Below are 23,120 nucleotides of genomic sequence, written 5' to 3'. Positions count from 1 at the left end.
ATATTTGGGTTTAACCTATCTATAAAAATACTGAAGAAAAGCCTTGGCTGGTGGTTAGAGCGTCGGCCTGTGTACCAGGGAGACCCGGGTTTGGTTTCCACTAAGGGCACGTACCTCAGTTGCAGTTTGTCCTTGGCCCCAGTTGGAGTTGTGAGGGTGGCAATCAGTCAATGTGTATCTCTCAAATTGATGTTTCTCTCTCTCTTCCTCTCTCTCTCCCTCCAGCTCTATCTGAAGATAAATGCAAAAATGTCCTCAAGTGAGGATTAAAAAAAAATGAAGAAAGATTAAAATTTCTCTTGGCTTGTTTCTCCTTCTAGCTACCTTGAGTTCTCTTTATAACCACCTAGGCTGATGTCTAGGAAGAGTAGCCTGTACGAGCTCTTCCCCATGTCCTCATGCCCAGTTCTCCTTAAACCTGTTGTCTGGGTTTTGATTTTGGTATCATCTCTGAAACTCTTTATTTTCCAATCTGTAGGATACTTCTCAGCCTTAATGGGCTTTTTGCTACATAGGATAGTTGCTGCTACTTCCTTCTTTAAACTTTCCCCCCATTCTCACCAATAACAACTTCCTCATTGTGACTCTGCTGTATCTCTAGCACCATTGTGACTGTTCGTTTTAGCAGTTTTGCTGGTTCTTTTGCATCTGCCTGCCCTTTCATTGTTAGTTTTTCTTGCCAAAAATTGTCTTTTTTCTTCTTTTCATTCTACATATTTGTTCTCTCTAATCCATTTTCTGTACCCCTATATGCCTTCACATATCAGTAATACTCTAATGATGTCATACTTTTATCTCTAAGGCCTTGAGCCCCAAACCCATATTTCTTTTTGCCTCTTGCTACCTCAATGTCTATCTCAATGAGTCTTTAAACGCAACACATTCAAAATTAATCTTACCACTTCCTGTTTCCTCCATTCCAAATTTATTCTTCCATATTTAGCATCTCAGTTAAGTATAATACAATTTATTTAGTCACCAAAACTGAAAAGAAATCAGGCTGTCAATCTACGCCTTGTATACTTGGTTGGACACCTGATCCAAATCATTCTAGCTCATAATTAATATTGGAATCAGTTTTCCTGTCTTAGTCTCTCCTCCCAAGTATCCTCCGCATTCTTTCCTGCATTCTTTCAGCACTTTCTCAATTAGTGTTCCAACTTCTAGTCACCTCATCTAATATCCTTAATGGCCTTGGAGCAAACTTCAAAATACAAACCTCATCTCATCAGCTTTAAAAAATTTTTTTTTAATTATTAGAATTATGTCCAAACTTCTTTATTTATGACTCCTGCTTGTCTTAATAATATCCCCTATTTTTACCCCTCTCAAAACCACATTAAAGAACTTGTGGTCCCACAGTAAATTATGTCCTTTACAGTCTGCTCCTTGGCTGTGTTCTCTAGCAAAACACTGACCTCCTCTCTGAAAGCAGTCTTCTCATCTCTGATCTCTTCTAACCGGAGGTGGACAGTTACTCCTCTGAACTTCCAGAATAAACTTAATACTGATGATTTCTTTACCAGTCATATAGCATAATCATCTGTGGAGCTTACTTAAAAAATTATAGCTGCTCTTACTCTATTTTATACACCTTGAATCCGAATGTATAGGGGAGGGCCCTGGGTATCTGGGTTTCTTTCAGACATTGTAGGCTCTCCTAATGCACAGCCAACGTTGAAAATCAGTGCTTTATTTGTTCTTCTGTGATAGCACATTGCATGACTACTTATTTATTTATTTGCATGTCTGCTTCTCTAATAGATACAAGCCCCTGGAAGGCAGAGAACATGTTCTATTTCTTTTGTATCCCATCTTCTCATACTGTCCCTGAGATATAGAAGGTATTTAAAAAATGCTTCCTGAATAAAATATTTAGTCTGCCTTGCGCTTGCCATTTCACTCTTTAAAAAAACATCTATCGGGTGGTATCTTTATTTTGGAGCTACAAAAATTTATAGTTTTCTCGTTGCAGGGTTATAATAAAATTGTAATCTTTAGCCTACTCTGCACCTCAGCAGCTTTTACATTTTTATAAATGCAATGTTTTAACTTGATCATTGATTATTTTTGTAAATTTATCTTTACAATAATTGTAGTATACAGAAAAACCCAATGTCTACTTGGATGATATATTTGTTTATTTCAGACGAAACTGCATTTTAGCAGATGAAATGGGTCTTGGCAAAACAATTCAATCAATTACATTCCTCTACGAAATCCTTCTGACTGGTATAAGAGGACCTTTCCTGATTATTGCTCCACTTTCTACTATTGCAAACTGGGAGAGAGAATTTCGTACGTGGACTGATATTAATGTTGTGGTTTATCATGGGAGCCTGATTAGCAGACAGATGATACAGCGATATGAGATGTACTTCAGGGATGCACAGGTGTGTTATTGGTCATTTGATTTGTTGTTTGAATGCTCAGGTTGGAACATGATAAGAATTACATATTCAGTATATTCAAATTTAGGATAGATTTTAATTGCCTGCTTAGTCTCTTTATTCATCATATATATTTTACCATAAATTTTAGTAGCTAAAGAGAACAATGATAAAAGCAGTCACCTTCGTGCTCTAGTTTATTATAAAGAAGTATTCTGATTTATACAAATGTACAAATCTGTATCCTTAATTTTTAAATTAAATAATTGTTTTACTAATTGTTTAAAATACACATTAAATTTAGAATTATAAAGCTCTCTTTGGTCGTCCTCCAGTTATTTTTTCCTTCATTTTAAAAATTGAAATCTTCAGTGAACACCATTGGTCTCAATGCCTATTGAAGTGAAATCTCAAATAGGTTCTTTTTTGTGTTCACTTGATTTTGATTTAGACATTTTTAAAAACTTGGTTTGTTGGCCCCAGCTGGGTAGGTCATTTGGTTAGAGTGTCACCAAGGTTTTGGCTCAGTTGTAGTCAAGGAACATACAACAATCAACCAATGAATGCATAAAAGGTGGAACAACAAATCAATTTCTCTCTCCCTCTCCCCCTACCTCTTCTTCTCTTCCTACTTCTCCTTCCCTACCCCGCCCCCCTCTCTCTCAAATCAGTTTTTAAAAATTTTGCTTGGTTTGTTTTGCTTGGTTACCTCTCTAAGTTGTTCCCCTTTGAATTTTATGGCTTTCTTCTCCTCTCTATCTTAGGGGCACATTTTACATGTTACTTTGGTAATATACTGTTTAGGAAATTATTTTCTATTTTTCTGCTCATACACAGGTCATAAAATTAAAGAGATGAGATGACATTGTAAGGAAGAATTTTCTAGCAGTAAGTTAAGACTAGAAAACATGAAGTGCCAAGTTTAAGTTGTGAGTGGTAATATGACTCTTTTTAGATAAAAACTTTTATTAAGAAATAAGAAACAAAATGAATAAAAACACATTTCACACAAAATTGTACTTTTTAACTGGAAAAGGTTTATTGCCTAGACCTCTACCTCTACTTCAACAGCATCATTATATTTTATTTTTCTTTCACTCATGTTTCTGTTTTTATAAAGATCATTATAATTTATGGCCAGGTCTTCTGATGTGATAATAGGTTGAAGTAAGGTAATATACATAGTATTTTACTTTCACCTCCCAATTATAAGTGATTTTCTACCTTTTTGAGGCTGAAAATGAATGAATTAATTGATGTTCCTTTAACTTCATTTTCCCTCCTACTTCAGTATTTGAGACAATTATATTTCTATGAAATTGAGCATCTACAAAATCCTTAAATTATTCTTCAGTTCTATGGAAAACTCTTACCTTTGCTCCTTTAGAACTTATGACATTTTAGTAAGGTTATAGTTTGATTTTTCTTTCATAATGTTTTTTTATTCTTAATCATACATTTGTAGAATTTTAATGCTGCATGGTATCATAGAAATGAGTTCATTCAGTCTTATTCTTATAGAGAAGGTACAATTAACATAATTTGACTGTAAGAGATTTTAACAAGGTTACAATTTTAATATGTCTCATGAGTTTGGCATTAATATAACCAAAAAGCTGAAAGATTCTTCATGTGTTATGAACATAATATTGTATATTAAATGTTATATTTTTATGGCAAATGTTATACATTCTAGCAAAATATTATCTGAACTGTTTAAAACTTCAAAAGATAAATATTTCTCATATAATGAGGTAAACAGATCTGTACTTTAAACATTGAAATAACTTTCATTGTCTCTTTTAAATATATTTTAATATAAATTAATTGAATATTTAACTTCTGTTTTGTTTTCAAGTTATTTAAATGGCTTAAAATCAGAATAGTAGTAAAATCATGCTTGAATGTTCTGAATTGCCATGAGAAGAGTAACACTAATAACCACAAAAATTTATTTATTTACCATGTGCTTGGCATTATGTTAAACCGTTTACATATAGTATTTCACTTAATCATTGCAATACCAACCTTGTAAATAGGTAATATGAGGAAACTGAGGTATGAAGAAGTTACTTGCTTTCCCCCAAAGTCACAGAGCAAATTGGGAATAATATACCCAGGTGAATTAGATTCAAGAGCCATTACTCTTAAGCAATTTAACTGCATCCATCATATTTCAGGTTTTTAGAGCCGAATAGACTTATACTTTATACTTATTTTCCACTGGAGCTATTATTTTTCAATTTAATGACCAGTGTATGCAATCAATATGAATTAATCTAAGTTAATAGGAATTAAAATCCTGTCAGAACACACTATCTTTCTTAAACCTTCGTTTCTGTCTAATTCTGAATAGTTTATAGTTTTTAATCCCACTTAAACATTTTCTTCACTTGGATTCTATTCCCATAGCACCACCTATTCTTTCTGAAGCCCTCTTTACTGGTTTCTGCTCAGCTTCTCTGTCTAAACGTGAGGTAACCTGAGTCTCCATCTTCACATGCTTTTATATCTATACTCATTCCATCAGAGATTTTATTCATTTGTACAATTTAAGTGCCATCTATACCGCTGGAAACTTCCAAATCTATATCACTAATTCCAACCTCTTTTCTAAATTCCAGAGTCATATCCAAAGGCCTATTCAACTATTCCACTTGGATGTCTACTACGTGTCTCAAACATAACTTGTCCAAAAACTAAAATACTGAATTTTCTCATTGTTATAAATAGCAACACCAACTTCTAGTGTTCAGTATGACAATTTTTGGAGTCAAAATTGAATCCTTTATATCATTGCACAGCTACCCATTAGCATATCCCATAGGTCTATTTTCATGACCTCTAATGAGCATTTCTCATGACCTCCAATGATTATCTCTTGGTTCAGTTACTATGACAGTCTCTTAAATTGTCTCTATCATCCTCTCCTTGGGCCATTTTACTCTTTTTACCACAGCAGCCAAATGAAAGTCTTTTAAAATTATGTCAAATTATGAAACTTCTTGTCTCAAAATCCTCCATTAGCTCTTTGCTCAGTGTAAGAGCCAAAGTCCTTACTACAGAATTCAAGTCCCTATATAGCCTTATGCCTCCACACTCTGGATGTCAACCACTCTAGCTTTCTTGTTATTATTTGAATACAGCCAAAGATACTCCTGCATAAGCGCCCTCACACTTGATACTCTGACAAAAACACTTTTTCCTGTAGATCTCTAGATGTCAACATGGCTTCTTCCATCATCTTCAGGACTTTGCTTAACTGTCACTTCTCATTACAATGGTCACCTCTGACCCCACCCCCACCCCCCCCTTTAGCACATTCTAACTTAGTTTTTTTAATTCTTTTTAAAATTTTTGTGTTATTTCTTTTTCCTTCATAGCTATGACCTGCATTTGATAACTGGAAGTTTAAATTACACTGGGATAATTATTTCTAAGTGTTTTGTTTACTGCTATATCTCCAGCAACTAGAACAGAGTCTGGCACATAGACACTCAATACTTGCTGACTAAATGACTTGGGTGGCTAATTTTTATATTAACTACTTATTTGCCACTCTATGTGTGGACTCATGGATGTAAGTAATCCACATTAATACTGAAATTTCATTGGCAAGGTTATGTATTGGTCACTTCTCTCTAGTCCTAAAATTATTATTACAACTCTTAGGAATTATAAAGCGTTTTATCAAGTAATACTTATTTGGGTATAATTATAAATTATGTAGTTGTGTTGGCATAATTTTTAAAAACACAGCAATCTATTACAGTTTTAATACTAAACCTCCTTATTTTAAGGAATGTCTATGAATATATACAAAAATTTCAGTAGACAATAGTTTGTCCTTAGATGTATTTTTATGCTCTTTGGCAGGAATTAAAATTTATGTTCTAGATAGTCTAGCAAATTACTGTATTTGTTAATAAATTTCTAGGGGCGCATCATTCGAGGAGCTTACAGATTCCAAGCCATCATCACCACTTTTGAAATGATTCTTGGAGGTTGTGCAGAGCTTAATGCAATTGAATGGCGATGTGTGATCATTGATGAAGCACATAGGTTAAAAAATAAAAATTGTAAACTTCTAGAAGGTCTGAAACTCATGAATCTGGTAAGCAATATCATTATTATGACAATTTGGTTTTGTTTGCTTTATATTAGAAAGGAAAAAATCTCATCTGTTTTCTAAGAAAAACTTTTTTAGCTTTTTCATTCAAAATGCTTTAGTAATTAACTTCTAGAATAAAAAGGAAACCTCTATAGAATGTAGTATGAAAAGAAAATACAATCATAGTTCTAAGTCATAAATTCATTTTAAAATCCCCTTTACTGAAGTTATAACATTTTTCCAATCATTACAGGGATACAGTTCCTATACAATTCTACATGCTTAGTATATATATATAGGTTATAATTAATAAATAAGATTTTTAAAAGTCATCTTCTTAGTATGTGTGCTTCTTTCAAATCAAAGTTGTTTGCTTTTCTAAGTTTTTTTATTTAATTAAGATTACATAATTAGTCCATGAGCAAATGAAGAAGTAACATATACAGAACTGCATACGGTAAACAAATTGCCCCCCACCCCCACCCTTCCTCCATGACCACTACCACTTCCACTCCTTATCCCTGGATTCACAGCTATTTGTACTTACAAGTACATATGTAGAAATATATATACACACATATAGATGTACATATACATGTACAAGTTTTTAGCTAAGGAATTTAGAGGTATTGTGAAATAGAATTTTAAATAATTTGTACTGTTACCATTAAAACTATTCTATTTATTTTCTTCTTTTTCTGTTATGTTTAATTTGTAATGCATTTTTAGTTTAGAAGCATATTCCTGTCAGCCCTTCCCACTGTGGAGTGCAGTTAATGATTTGAGAATCTGTTCTTTTGTGCGAGTCAATCACAAGAATGTGCAGTTTGTATACAAATTACTATACCAAGAGTGGTTCAGTATAAAAGAAACAGATACCCTCATTGTCCTAAAAAAAAAAAAAAGCCTGTTTCATTGAGAAAATCTAAAATGTTCTTAATTATTTAGAACTTTTCCTTTAAAAGCATGAGTAAGTAAAAACTGTGTGAAATGTGGTATTACAAGAATGATAGAGTTTTGAAAAAGTGATTGAGAAGTCAGTTAATGGAGATTTGTGGGTAGAGATGCATTTTGAGTTGACTCTTGATCATTTTAGTCAGAAAAATATTTGCTTTTCGATCACTAAATATTTGATAACCGATGTCTACTTTCTTATAATTTTTGTACTGTGATATTTGATGTGATTTATTCTTGCTTTATATAGGAACATAAAGTGCTTTTGACTGGCACGCCTCTCCAAAATACAGTTGAAGAACTATTCAGTCTTCTTCACTTTCTAGAACCTTTAAGGTTTCCTTCTGAATCAACGTTTATGCAAGAGTTTGGGGACCTGAAAACAGAGGAACAGGTAAACGTTTAGTCGTTGTGAATAAGTACATCAGATCTTTTATCATTGCATTGATGTGTGTGTATGTGTAATTGAATGTGCATGTATGTATAATATATATCTTCATTTTTTATGCAGGTGCAGAAACTTCAGGCCATACTTAAACCAATGATGTTGAGACGATTGAAGGAAGATGTGGAAAAGAAGTTGGCACCAAAGGAAGAAACCATCATTGAAGTGGAACTTACTAATATTCAAAAGAAATACTACCGGGCTATTTTGGAGAAGAATTTCTCATTTTTATCCAAAGGAGCAGGACAGACTAATGTACCTAACTTGGTCAATACCATGATGGAGCTCAGGAAGTGCTGTAACCATCCATATCTTATCAAAGGTATCTAAAAAGGATGGCACACAAATACTTGTTTCTTTCGAAAAATACTCATGAATAAAAACAAACAAACACACCACATCTGTGCTGGCAGCTGCAAGAAAAGGCATTGATCCTGTGACTTCACTCTGGTCTTCTGAGGGATTAATGGTTTAGAATCAGGGGCAGTACTTCAGCACAGGGTCCCATGTTACCACGTCAGGTTTTAATAGCGGGTCTTGTGGTCAGCCTCACACAGACTGGAATTTTTTCCTCAATTTAACCATCCTCAGATACAGTCACAGCAAAGCCCATCTTTGGGACTCCACATTTACTTTATTTTTTCCCCTGGTATCTCTCCAGTCCAGATAGTGTCTCTAGATTGTTGTGTGCTCGTGTTAGTTTTTAAGGTCTTGTCGAGTTCTCTACTTGCATTCTCTCTAAAACGTTTGGGTATTTTCACTTACTTCTGGGAATATACTCCCTATCGTACTTTGTCCAAGATAAGTTATTTCTTAGTCTATTAACGAACTCACTTGCAATCCTGGTACCTGATTAATGACTAGAAAGGTTGAGGGAAGGCAGAGAGCTTTTAATGCTGATCTAGACTCTCTGGAAGAAGTATTCATCAATGTCTACAATTTTTCTTGTTTCCTTGTTTTGAAGACCAGCAGGATTCCATAGATACATTCAGATTATGATCACCTTTCAGTGGTGGATCACTGTTATATTAGTATTTAAATATTAGAAGTGTGTTTAAACTCTGTTTTTCACCTAGGTCGGGACTACATTATCCTTTTCTTTTTAAAATTTATTTTTCTTCATTGCTATTAAAGAAGAAGGAAGAGGGAGGGAAAGAGAAGCATTGATGAGAAAGAACATTGATTGGCCGCCTCCTGCATGCCCCCCACTGGGGATCTGGTCCACAACCTGGGCTTGTGCCTTCACCAGGAATTGAACCGGTGACCTCTTGGTGCATGGGTTGATGTTCAGCCACTGAGCCACACCGGCTGGGCCAGGACTACATTTTCATTCATTCTTTCCCTAATAACATTATTAAACCTAGTGAGCATAAATTTATATAAAGCATTATGCCAGATGTCTGGGCACATAAAAAGATGCTTAAGTCATTGTCTATATCCTCAATGCAATTGCAGTTAATTTACCTGCCATCAAAAAAATTTCAGTGTTCTACAGAAAACTATTTCAGTTTTTTTAAGCAGTGAAAGAAATTGGTATTGCCTTCATTCGTGCATGAATGTTCTCACATTTCTTTGACAGGTGCTGAGGAGAAAATACTTGGAGAATTTAGAGATACGTATAATCCAGCTGCTTCTGATTTTCATCTTCAAGCAATGATCCAGTCTGCTGGTAAATTGGTCCTTATTGATAAATTGCTTCCCAAAATGAAAGCAGGAGGTCATAAAGTGCTCATCTTCTCTCAGATGGTACGCTGCCTTGACATCCTTGAGGACTATCTTATACATAAAAGGTAAAGCACAGAGTTCATCCACTGAATTATTCTATGTCATTAAAGTTTTTGCAGCACTGTACTGTAACCCAACTTTACTCACATCTTTCTCTTTATCTAGATAAGAATCCATTCATATGAGTACAGATTGCTTAGGATTATGTGTCAGGTGTTTTCCTAACCTACTTATGTTGCAATAGTAGGTGGGGCTAAGGAGACTGATAAGAAAACTTTGCAAACTGACAGGTATTTGTTGATCTAGGAATGGGTTTATTCCTGTACATTTTATTTAATTTGTAAACTTTCGTGTAATGACATTTCCAATAACAGATTTATAACCATCTTAGATGGAAAAAATGATTCAAGATCCTTTTCAGATCTATTTCATTGTTACAGTTAGAGCCTGAGCTTGCTGCACTTTGACTCATATCATACACTTTATACAATTTGTTCATACTTTAATCTTTTCTGATTTGTTTAATGTGGAGTTTTATTTTGTTTTGGTGCACGACAGTCTTAAATATTGTTTAGTCACTACCTGTATAGGATATTTATCAGAGTATTGCTAGTCTAATCAAATATCAGCATATTAACACAAAAGGGAATCTGAAGATTGAGTTAATGGCTCTGAAGGTTTTAGTTAATGGATTTTGCTTGAATAGCTAAGTAAAGGTCAATACTAGTTTATATTATGAGAGTGTTTACTTCATTTTTAATTTTCATTTTTATATCTAGTGCCATTATTAGTGTCAGTGTTCCACTTTTTAAATCTAATTCCAAGACGTGTATCATTCTCAATTTTATATCATATAAGTAGAAGATAGATTAAAGTACAATATTCCTTAAAATCGCCATTCTTACATTTTCTTGATCTCTTCTGAGGGCAGGGAACATCTGGCCCAAAGGCCGTATAGTGCCTGCAAAATCAATACTGGCTTACATCTCAGCCTCAACAAAATAGCCTGACCAGATAGAGCAGGCTAATTTTTAAGTTGATAATTTTGTATGATGAGTGAATGATGTTAATATCCAAATGGCCCTTGGCAGAGAAAAGTTTCCCCAACCCTGCAGAAATTTGTAAGATAAATTTCATGGAAAATCCCAAATTTCTTTAACATAAAAGTAACATTAGAAATCATGTCCCCATTTTATATGTACTAGAAACAACAGTGGAGCTGCTACTGAGACTTTGGTAAATAATTTGTGGAACGAAGTTTCTTTTTTTTTAAGTCCTCACCTGAGGTTATTTTTTCATTGAGTTTTTCAGCTAGAGAGGGAGGGAAGGAGAGAGAGGGAGAAAGAGAAAAAAACATCGGTGTGAGAGAAACACATCGATTTGCTGCTCCCACTCGAACCCAACCAGGGCCAGGGATCGAATCTGCAACCTAGGTACTTGCCCTTGACCAAGAACCAACCCAAGACCCTCTGTTCCGAGGGCCAGTGCTCTAACCGCTGAGCCAAACCTGCTAGGGCAGAAAGAAGTTTCTTAAACCAGAAAAGGTGTAGCAAGTGTGACATGTATTCCTCTTCTTGTTTCTAAATTTGTACATATTTTATTTTTATTGGTGTCTAACAGTTTTGGAGTTTCATGTTACATGAAGGATAATGGAAGTTAAAAGTTAATTGCATGACAGTATTGACTACATGGAAATAGCATTCTAGTTTGCCCTTACTGGATTTATAGTTAAGAGACTTAAATGATTGACACAGAGAGAGATGTCTGTAGGCTCCTTGTATAAAGTTATATGAAAATCATTACTTCTTTTACCAAAAAGTCATTTAGTATAATGAGATCAGCAAAGTAGTTTTTATGGACTATTTTTCCATTTCAACTTCTAAAAATGGTATTCTTTATAATGGTATTTTACATATACATCAGGAATGCAGAGATTTTTGGTATCTTTATATTACTTTGTATTTCATTCTTATCACCAATACTGAGAAATGTAAAAACCCAGCCAGGATAGAAATTGCTTGTTACGTTGCAGGAAAACAGACTTTACATTTGATAAAATGTGTCTTCATTTTCATTATATCCCTCTATTTAAATTTATTACTTTTTGTTTGATAGATATTTATATGAGCGAATTGATGGGAGAGTCAGAGGGAATCTTCGACAAGCTGCTATAGATCGATTTAGCAAGCCTGATTCAGATCGATTTGTTTTCCTCCTATGTACCCGAGCTGGTGGATTGGGCATCAATTTAACTGCTGCTGATACATGTATAATTTTTGATTCTGATTGGAATCCTCAAAATGACCTTCAGGTAAATAAATTCTTCCCCCAAGAGATTTAAATTTCTGTTTTAAATGTTCTAACTAGTCTTATATTTTTATCTAAACATGCTAATATGTATGTTTCCCTAAGTAATATCTTTGCCAAATAAAATAGGTGAATTATTTTAATTTAATGACAAAATATAAAAAATATACTATATACCTTACTAACTTCTTAAAGGTTTTCCTACTTGAGTACAGTATTTAATTGTTTAAAATATATTATGTAAATTTGAGGCCTAAGATTTAAAAATAACTTATTTATACTAAATAAAATTTTCAGAATTTTATTTTCTTAAAAGTAAATACTTGCTCATATAATATAGTATGCATTACTATAGAAAAGTAAGGTATTCATACAAGTTACGACTGCTTAGATTTTGTAGAAACAGGAATATTAATTAGAGCAATGAAAGAGAGTCATAGTTTGCAGAAATAAGCTATTTAGAATGATGACAAGATAAACTATATGAGAAATTCATCTTTTTTGTCCTTGATATTTGTATTGCAATTAATATTTAAATAGATAAAAACACCAAATACGGTAAATTGTTACAGAAATTATACCCAACTCAATAAAAAATACGGTTTTAACCTCTCATTTTTGTAACTATATGTCATCTAATTCCAAATATCAAAGGTTTATCCAAAATTAATATATTAAGCCAGGGACAAACTATAGAAAGCCAATTAGTATTTTAGCCATTGTGGGCCACATAAAGTTTTTGTCAGTACATTTTGTTTTTATGTGTTTGTTTTTAACATCTCTTCAAAAATGTAAAATTTATTCTTAGTAGCAGGCCAGATTTGGGTTAAAGGCTGTGATTTGTTAGTCCCTAGGTTAAATTCAAATCATAATTATTTGCCTTTGGAATGCATATTTATACTTTAAAACTAACTACAGAGCATGTGATATTCTCAAAGTTAATCTAAAATAAAACAATAAAGTCACATTTGAGAACTGAAAAACTTTCAGGTTATGCAAGTTCTCACTCTCATTTGGTTTTTCCTATTTCCTTTTTGTTGTTGTTGTCAATCCTCACCCAAGGATATTTTGCCATTTACTTCTTAGATAAAGTGGAAGGGAGGAAGAGAGAGAGAGAAACATGGTTTGGTTGCCTCCCACAAAACCCTGACCAAGGTCGGGGATTGAACTGGTAACCCCAGATACATGCCCTTGACCAGAAATTGAACCTGTAACCCTTTGGTCCAAGGGCCAGTGTTCTAATTGCTGAGCCAAACCAACCAGGGCCTTACTTTTAATGTGACTCTATTATAGACTAATAAAAATTTTCGCCTTTTATACTTTCCCTAGACCTGAAGCAAATTTGTTCATTCACATTTCTCATTTCCGTTGGGCATAAAGTGTATATGGATAGAATAAAGATGTCTGCAAAGGGTATATCAGCAATGAGACCTAAAAATTGTAAAGCCACAATTTATATTTTAATCTTCTGAAGATAATACGAAGTTGAGTAATAATTTGGGAGAAAGACTACTGGTACTATAGAAACTTTAGAGTGAAAATGTATTATATAAATTTTAAGTATAGCAGGACCTCAAGATAAAACTTCCAATATGTCTGCATATTAGATAATTAGTTTTCTTTGTTTAAATAAAATTTAGGTCTCCAGAATTATTCACCTTAGATTTTTGTCCCCCCTCAATTACCCAGTTTAACGAAAATATATTGAAAAGATTGTTGATAATGTAGGTTTAAAGGTTGAGTTGCCAACAGCTAAAAAAAATCTATTCGTAACAGTTGACATTCCTGTTTAAAATTATATTGATGACACCCTTTTTAAAAAACAACAATTCTTTAATGATTTATATTCTCTGAAAGATAAGATTAAATTTTAACTTGTAGCTGATTGTGCAATCATTTCTTATTTTAGTAAGTTCTACCTTCATTATTTGAAAATGGTTATAGCTAATTCAGTAGCAAAAGGGTCTTAAAATTCTTACATACTTTTATATTTCCATCAATATATTTTACTATTAATTGCCTTTTATGTGATGTCTTTTGTGCTATTTTCTGAAATAAATTGAATCTATGTTTTTCATTTTTTTATAGGCCCAAGCTCGTTGTCACAGAATTGGTCAGAATAAAGCAGTTAAAGTCTACCGACTAGTAACTCGTAACTCATACGAGAGGGAGATGTTTGACCGAGCCAGTCTGAAGCTGGGTCTAGATAAGGCTGTGTTACAGAGCATGAGTGGAAGAGAAAGTAATGTTGGTGGTGTATGTATATTTTCTTTTTCATGTGGAGTTTTTATTTTCATGTACTTTTAACTTCAAGTAGGGTATTATTTAATTTTGATCCATACTAAACACTAAGTAGCTGGTTTTATGTATGGAGGCATTTCAGAATAGTGTGACAGTTAATATTTTTGATCTTGTTCTATTTGTATAGTTCCAGTGCTAGTGAGTTTTAAGATTGTGTTTTCAAGGTAGAATTTTTTTGCTCTGATTTTAGAATGTTTGTGTCATGGCATAGCAAAATAGTATTTGAATTTTTCTGTGTTTTCCTATACACGATTTTTTAAAAGTGTTTTTAATGTCAAACTACTAGCATTAACTTTGTCTTGTAATAAATAGTGTTTTTTGTCATTCCTCCATCAAGATTGTTTTCTTAATGTTGTGTTTGTAACAACTATAGAATCCTAGTACTAAAAAGAACCTTGACGGCTTACCCAAAGGCTTTGTTTTAAGATATTTTCAGCAAATGACAAATCACATTTTATAGATAGTGAAGAGGAGTCACCAACTTCAGTGTATTCTTTCAGAGATTCTGTTATGCACAAATTTAAATATAACTTCCAAGTTTGACATTCTTTAGGGATACTTTCTTATTTTATGAACCTAAAATAAGTTTTTTTTACCAAAATTATTTTATCTTTAGATTCAACAGCTTTCCAAAAAGGAAATAGAAGATTTGCTTCGAAGAGGTGCTTATGGTGCCATTATGGAAGAAGAAGATGAAGGTTCTAAATTCTGTGAAGAGGATATTGATCAGATTTTACTACGCCGAACAAAAACTATTACAATTGAGTCAGAAGGACGTGGGTCAACATTTGCTAAGGTAAAAGGCAATGTGCTATTTTTTGTTTTTGTTTTTAATCCTCACCCAAGGATATTTTCCCCATTGATTCTTTTAGGTAGAATGGGAGGGAGGGAAGGATGGAGGGGAGAGAGAGAAAGAAACATTGATGTGAGAGAGAGAGACGTCAATTGGTTGCCTCCTGCACGGTTTGAGCAGCCGGGGGTCGACTCTGGAACCAAGTTACATGGCCTTGACTGGAAATCAAACCCAAGCCTCTTTGGTCCACGGGCTGATGCTGTAACCACTGAGCAAAACAGCCAGGGCAGTGTGCTATTTTGTACATATACCAGTAACATTCACTTCTAAAAAACTTTGTGTCTCTTACTCTACTGATTATTTGCAGAGCATCTACTTAATGATTAAATAAATTGAATTAGTTCAAAGGAAGTAGGTAATACATTCTTTTTCTTTTTTTTCTGATTTTTTTAATGTCACATTTCACACGTACTCATCTGATCCTAGTGAAATGGAATAAGTATAATAATTAAAAATATTTTTAATACTAATCAGAGGAGCACATTTGAATTTAAATTTAGAAATAAAAGAACATAAGCCAAAGTCAGAAAAAAGTACAAATAAAAGTATAATAGGTTAAGTCATCTTATGTTAACTTATAATACAGTTAGTGTGTCTAATTTATAAGTGAAACTTTATCATAAGTATATTCAGGAAAGAAAACATAGTATATGTAGGTTTCTGTAGTATCTGCAGTTTCAGGCATCCACTGGGCACCTTGGAACATCCCCTTTGTATAGGGGGGTGGTTATTATAATTCAAAGTATTTGAAAATAATTTTATTTTAAATATTTAAATAAAAATTGGGGAGGGTAAAACAAAATGTGTATCTTGGAAGGAAGTGTTAATAACTATCAATCTACCCTATTTGGGGAAAATAATTTAAAACTTTACTAACTGCTTCTCTCTCTCTCTCTCTCTCTCTCTCTCTGGTCAGTAGAGAGAAATGGTAAATTTATAATTGCAGTATTATTATGTCCCATCTGCACTGATTCTTACAGGTTTCCACTTCCTTTCCACATTTTCTTCCTTCTCCTAGAAAACCTCTGTTTTTGTCAGACAGTGTAGGTGTTACACCAAAATCAGTGATGATATTCTTTACATTAATTTTTTTCTCTTGCATTCATTCAGCAAACTAATGAAATCTTGTGTCAGGGGCTTGACCTGTTTGCTGGAAATACTAAAATGAAAGAATTCTACTTACTAAAAAAAATTGAAAGAGGACATTATTAATTCTATGTAAAAAGGGAGGACAGAGAGTCAGGAAACTGCAGAAAAATAACATTGGAACTAATTCTTGAAGCAAAGTGTAGATTTCATTGTGTTTCAATAAGAGAGGTCACATAAATGAATCATATGTTGCTACACTACAAGATTTCAAGGAATATGTTATAGGCATGCATGGATGCACAGGACGAATTATATGGAGATGAAAATGAAAGAATTAGAGAGGTTGGGCCCAAATTGTGAGGGATTCACAAAAATTCCTTTTGAAGAATTTGCACTTGATCATAAGGATGTTAAAAAGCTTTAAAATCCCTTCAAGCAGAAAATGGACATAATGCATTCTAATTTAGTAATTTAACCCTAACATCAGTATAGAGAACAAATGTCAAAGGAAATAGACCAGAGGCTGGGAGATCAGATAAGAGAGGCTCATGTTGGAAATGATGATGGGCGAATTAGGGTAGTGGAGAACCACTTAAATCAACAAGAATTGAAGACCAGTTAGAAACAAGGAAGGAGGAGACAAAAATGACTTAAATTTCTGGCTCGAGTGATCAGGAGGATTCTGTTAAATAAGACAGAATGGAAGAGAAGGAAATTCATATGGAGAAAATAAAATATTGGAGCAGTTATATTTGTGGCATTTATAGGGTATGTAAGTGGAGATGTCCAGGAGAGTTGCCTGGGATACAGATAATAGATTTGGGAGTTAATAGAGCATAAATCAAAACAAAGGAGTATTGTGGAAATAAAAGTAATACAGAAGTATACAACTGAGAACTAAAACTAGTCATGATTGGGTAGATATACTCTGGCTTTAGTAGCCTTTTTCCTGAGAAATCTAGTTTACTTTGGATTCCTTGGCTCTACCCAAATTGTCAGCACATTATGTATAGGTATTTTTCCCTCGTGCCTAAAGTTGCTTGAAATCTGGTTAAACAAAACATGTAAGTCATACAAATCACCATTGTTGCCTTAAGCAGATGCTATGCTATGTTTCAAACCATTGCATTTGATACCTTGTTTGAATATGTGTGTATGCCTGATTTCAAATTCTATTTACAATAATTGTGAGGAGATAATATTTTAAATATACTTTGATAGATTTTTCCTCTAGCTTCAAAACATTTTGAAAATCTGCCATTTTATATTTCAGGCAAGTTTTGTGGCATCTGGAAATCGGACAGATATTTCCTTAGATGATCCCAACTTCTGGCAAAAATGGGCTAAAAAGGCAGAAATAGATATAGATACCATCAGTGGCAGAGTAAGTATTTTCTTTCCCTTAAAAAAAAATATCCATTGGGGTAATTCGGTAATATTATTATAATATTTTAAGATATTGAACTATGTACTTATCAAAATAAATGATCTGAGTAAACAAATTGATGTAGGGTAGTAGAACCATCATATTTTGAATCACACACTGCTTCATTTTCATGGTATATATCATGATAGGTTATAATATGAGGAAAGTTTAATTTTGGGTATTATTTATATCCTTAAAATTATGAATTTTTAAAAAATTTTTTAAAATGTCTTTAAATCATGTGTTCTTTTTATTTTGCTCTTTATCTTTGTTTTCCTGGTGTCAAATATAATTAATGATGATTCATTCAGTTGTACCCACCTTGTATCATGATATTCCATCCTGAATAGCATTTGTTTGTTTACTCATTAGTCTGACCCTCAAGACTACAGAGCAAAAGCTGTCATATTTATGTCTGTTTCTGCAGCCATAACAATTCTTAACTTAGAGAAATTTCTTAGTAAAGGTAAAAAAGCGTGTAAACTTATGTTGTTTTGAATGAATTAAATTGAACACAGTGAGCCCTGGCCAGTTTGGCTCAGCTGTTAGAGCGTTGGCCTGCGGCCCAGGAGACCCGGGTTCAGTTCCAGCTAGGGGCATGTACCTTGGTTGCAGTTTGTCCCCGGCCCTGGTTGGTCATGCAGGTGGCAGCCACTTAATGTGTCCCTTTCACATTGATGTTTTTCTCTCTTTCTTTCTATCCCTCCCTCCCACTCTATCTGAACAAAAAATGGAAAAAAATGTCCTCAGGTGAGGATAAAAAAAATTAAATATAGTGAGTTCATACACTTATCTTGCTTTTTGTGTATTAGGGTAGCTTCTGGAAAGCACTGAAACGTGTGTTTCTAGGTCTATAAAATATTTATATACTTTGACTAATGTTTTTATTCTTAGATATTTCTCTTCTAAGAGAAATAACTTTTTTGAATTTATTTTTAGGATAAACTTTGATAAAAAAGATTAACTTTAGCATTATTTTTTTTCCTCTGCTGATTTGAGAGAGAGAGGAAGAGAGACATAGAATCATCAATGATGAGAGAACATTGATTGGCTGCCTCCTGCATGCCCCACATTGGGGATTGGGCCCCAACCTGGGCATGCGTCCTGACTGGGAATTTAACCTGCGACCTCTTGGTGCATGGGTTGATGCTCAACCACTGAGCTACACTGGCCAAACATTTTAGCATTATTTATGTTAACATTTTAAAACAATCTGCATTAAATTGTGAATTAGGTGAAGAATATCATGATTCACAAATTCAACTTAAATTAATATTTTATGGATATTGCAGATACATAATACAATAAGTTTCATATTTATAAAGCCAAATACCAAGTCTTTCTAAGCCTATTACTGTAATATCATATAATTATGTATGTATGGTAATAAGGATTTTAAGAGTATAGAGACTTCCGGTCAGGATGGCGGGTAGATAAACGCGGTATCATGTCTTCGCACAACCACAGCAAAGTTACAACTAAACTACAGAACAACCATCATTCAAAACCGCCTGAAATTGAGCTGAATGGAAGTGCTACAACTGCTGAATTAAAGAAGCAGCCACATGGAGACTGGTATGAGGGGCGGAGGTGGACAGGCTGGTCCTGCACCCACGTGTGGCGGATAAAAGTCAGAACGACACCTCGGATGGGAGGACTGAGGGTTCCCCGTCCCGTACCAGGAGCCCCGCTCAGGGTTCCAGTGCCAGGAAGAGAATCCCCATAACCTCTGGCTGTAAAACCAGCGTGAACTGAGGCTCAGGGAGGCTGAGGTGACTGGAGCCCCCGGCAGCTTCTCTTAAAGGGCCCGTGCATGGACTTATTGGACTCTCTCCCTCTAAGCTCAGAGGGGAGGCAGTGCAAGGGGCACCAGAGACATACAGGGAAGAACTGAGCTGTTTGGCACTGGAGCAAGGGCTGGAGAGGGGGCTTTCTCCGGGACAAACATGCTGTCAGAGGCCTTAGTTCCTTTGGTGAGCCCTTCCCTGGGGCGGCAGAAAGCTGCCATATCTGGGACTCCAGCAACCTGGCTCACACTGGTAGCCCCACCCTGGTGACTCCCTGAGGCCCCACCCCACCCAACTTTCAGGCCCACCCAAGCTGTTACCAGTTGCTTCACCATAGGATTGGCTTGCCTTGGATCCTGCTTCAGGTTTTCCTAAATTCTTTCAAACAAGCAGCATCTGGTCTCAGCTACCCCATACTTCTTGTTAAGTAATACATAGAAACAAACACAGGGAGGCAGCCAAAATGAGGAGACAAAGAAACAGGTCCCAAATGAAAGAACAGAAAAAATCTCCAGGAAAAGAACTAAGCGAAATGGAGTTAAGCAGATGCTGAGTTCAAAATAACTGCTTATAAGGATGCTCAATGAACTTAGTGAGAACCTCAAGATCATAAAAAGGACTAGTCAAAAATGAAGGGTGCACAGTCAGAAATGAAGAAGGCACTAACTAAAATGAAGAATAATTTACACAGATTCAATAGTAGAGTTGGTAAAGCCAAGAAGCAAACGATCGATTTGGAATATCAGGAAGCAAAAAACACCCAATCAGAACAACAAAAAGAAAAAAGAATCCAAAAAAAATGAGGATAGTGTAAGGAGCCTGTGGGACAACTTCAAGCATGCCAACATTTGCATCTTGGGGGTACCAGAAGGAGAAGAGAGAGAACAAGAAATCGAAAACCTATTTGAAATAATAATGGCAGAAAACTTTCCTAACTTGGTGAAGAAAACAGACATACAAGTCCAGGAAGCACAGAGTCCCAAACAAGATGAACCCCAAGAGGCCCACACCAAGACACATCATCATCAAAATGCAAAAGGTTCAAGACAAAGAGAGAATCTTAAAAGCAGCAAGAGAAAGGCAGCTAGTTACCTACAAGGGAGTTCCCATTAGGCTGTCAGCTGATTTCTCAAAAGAAGCTTTGCAGGCCAGAAGGGAGTGGCAAGAAATATTCAGAGTGATGAAAAGCAAGAACCTGCAACCAAGATTACTCTATCCTGCAAAGCTGCCATTTAGAATCGATGGCCATATAAAGACTTTCCCAGACAAGAAAAAGTTAAAGGAGTTCATCACCACCAAACCATTATTATATGAAATGTTGAAGGGTCTTTTTGAAGAAAAAGATAAAATATATGAACAAACAAAATGGTAATGAATACATATCTATCAACAATGGAATCTACAAACAAAATGAACAGGCAGAACAGAAACATTCTCGTAGATACAGAGAACATTTTGTTGGTTGCCAGATGGGAGGGAGTTTGGGGGAATGGGTGAAAAAGGTTAAGGGGTTAAGAAGAACAAATTGATTGCTAGACTGGCAGACCTCAAAGAGAAGGTTTGGGGGATGGGAAGAAATAAACCAAAGAGCTTATATATGTAAGCAATGGACACAGACAACAGTGTGGGAAAAGGTGGGAGGTGGGCGGGCGTGGGGAGTAGAGGGAGACTGGGGCAAAAATGAGGAACATCTGTAATACATTCAACGGAAAGAGTATAAAAATGTTTAAGTTGATTTGGTAGGTTGGTGAAATTGTTAGTATTTTTCTCGCTTTATTTTTATAATTGTTTTTATTTTTTTATACATTTTGGAAGGTGAATATGTAAGACAATGTTATAAGCAAAATAGTAAATGGACCTTTAATTAATCCTGCTATATTTTACAGAACAGCTTGGTTATTGACACTCCAAGAATTAGGAAGCAAACAAGACCCTTTAGTGCCACAAAAGATGAATTGGCTGAACTATCTGAAGCTGAAAGTGAAGGAGAAGAAAAGCCCAAACTCCGGAGACCCTGTGACCGTTCCAGTGGCTATGGAAGAACTGAATGCTTTAGAGTAGAGAAAAATCTGCTGGTTTATGGGTAAAATATTATTTTTAACCTTTACTGTTAGTAGTCTGCTTTATAAAGTTATAGAAAACATATACTGTATTCTAGTATCTTTTTTACCTTCTCAAAATCAATAAAATCTATTTTTAAAATACCCTTAATTTATATGTTTAACATATATTTAATACCAATATGATGGGACCTTCCTAAGTTTTAAATTATAAATGTATTGCTGATGTCAAACTCTTCTCAGATTTGCATATTTTGTAATACAAAACGAGTAATGTTATCCATTAAGGAATTAAATATACTAGAAATTACTATACAGTACTCACTCCTTCACCACTTCGTGCTTCGACTTTCGCAGCTTCACTTTATTGCGGGTTTAAACTGCAATAGGGTGAAGCCCTAGAGTGAAGCCACGAAGCCGAAGCGTAAAGTGGCGAGGGACGACTGCATATAAATAAAGTCTCCTACCTTGCGGAAATTCATTTATTGCAGTAGAATCTGCAACTGATTAACCGCGATAAACGAGGGCCGACTGTACCATGGTTCTGAATTTTACTTGGCGGGGGGCAACTTTATTAGGTAAATCCTGTTAACAACAGAATGTGGTTTTTGCAGTTTTCATGCTGTTTGTCCATGAGCTATGTTTTTCTGTAGAACTTGACTCAGTAATAATGTAAATATACTTTATTTTTACCAGATGGGGTCGATGGAGAGAGATTCTGTCTCATGGTCGTTTTAAAAGACAGCTAAACGAGCACGATGTAGAAATAATTTGCCGAGCCCTCTTAGCCTATTGCCTTGTTCACTACCGAGGAGATGAGAAAATTAAAAGCTTCATATGGGATCTCATTACTCCAACTGAAGATGGACAAACTCGAGAGCTACAGAATCATCTAGGTAAGAATGTTCTTGTATTTTCTTTTTAATTTATTCATTTATTTATTTTTTAATATGTTTATTGTTGAGAGGAAAGAAGAGAGAGAAAAACATCAATGTGAGAGCAAAATATCAATCGGCTGCCTCCTGCATGCCCACTACTTGGAATCGGGCCAATAACCTTGGCATGTGCCCCAACCTGGAGTATAATTGGCAACATTTTGGTGCACGGCAAAACACCCATCCAACTGGCTAGGGCTAAATTTATGTTTATTTATGAAATTAGTACTTAACATAGTACCTTATAGTTTAGCATTACAGTGTTAAAGAACCTTTAACCATCTACCTCAATTCAAGTTCCAACTTAGAAAATACTAATGTTACCAGTTTTGTTGGGTTTTACATATTGCTATAAAACGTGTAGGTTTGCAAGTTGTTGACCTAATAGTATGTCATAGTGGTCTTCCCATTTGTATCCTTGTAGAACGATCTTATTGTTTAAACTCCTTCTTAGTAGTCTAAGTGTGGATATTCCATAATTTATTTTGCATCATCTTTAATGTTGGACATTTATAACATTTTCAATTTTATACAGTTGGAAAACAATTTCAGTATGGATCCTTGTACGTTTCATCTTGCACAAATGAATAAATTTTTCACTGATGTAAATGTCAAGAAATAGAATTATTGAGGTGTAGATATAGCTATAGATATATCCTTAGTACCTAAAATGTGGTCCATGGTTAACAGCATCAACATCTCTTGTGAGCATCTTAGAAATGCATAATCTTAAGCCA

At 34.6% G+C, this 23,120-nt stretch overlaps 1 protein-coding gene across 16 annotated transcripts in view; it reads left to right on the top strand.

Annotated features, from left to right (window-relative positions):
- The window catches only part of CHD9 (chromodomain helicase DNA binding protein 9), a 139,422-nt gene that overhangs the window by 66,340 nt on the left and 49,962 nt on the right, over positions 1-23,120 (top strand). For all 16 annotated transcript variants that reach the window (XM_036275752.1, XM_036275751.1, XM_036275748.1 and 13 more), the window contains 11 exons: positions 2,150-2,393; positions 6,328-6,504; positions 7,706-7,849; positions 7,967-8,222; positions 9,480-9,690; positions 11,741-11,936; positions 14,021-14,188; positions 14,850-15,029; positions 17,449-17,559; positions 21,275-21,471; positions 22,145-22,344. In XM_036275752.1, the coding sequence (XP_036131645.1) occupies positions 2,150-2,393; positions 6,328-6,504; positions 7,706-7,849; positions 7,967-8,222; positions 9,480-9,690; positions 11,741-11,936; positions 14,021-14,188; positions 14,850-15,029; positions 17,449-17,559; positions 21,275-21,471; positions 22,145-22,344 (2,084 nt within the window). The remainder of the gene's footprint in view (positions 1-2,149; positions 2,394-6,327; positions 6,505-7,705; positions 7,850-7,966; positions 8,223-9,479; positions 9,691-11,740; positions 11,937-14,020; positions 14,189-14,849; positions 15,030-17,448; positions 17,560-21,274; positions 21,472-22,144; positions 22,345-23,120) is intronic.

This window comes from Molossus molossus, unplaced genomic scaffold, assembly GCF_014108415.1.
Source record: "Molossus molossus isolate mMolMol1 unplaced genomic scaffold, mMolMol1.p scaffold_m16_p_21, whole genome shotgun sequence".
Classification (NCBI taxonomy): Eukaryota; Metazoa; Chordata; class Mammalia; order Chiroptera; family Molossidae; genus Molossus; species Molossus molossus.
This window is presented reverse-complemented; position numbering and strand designations above follow the sequence as displayed.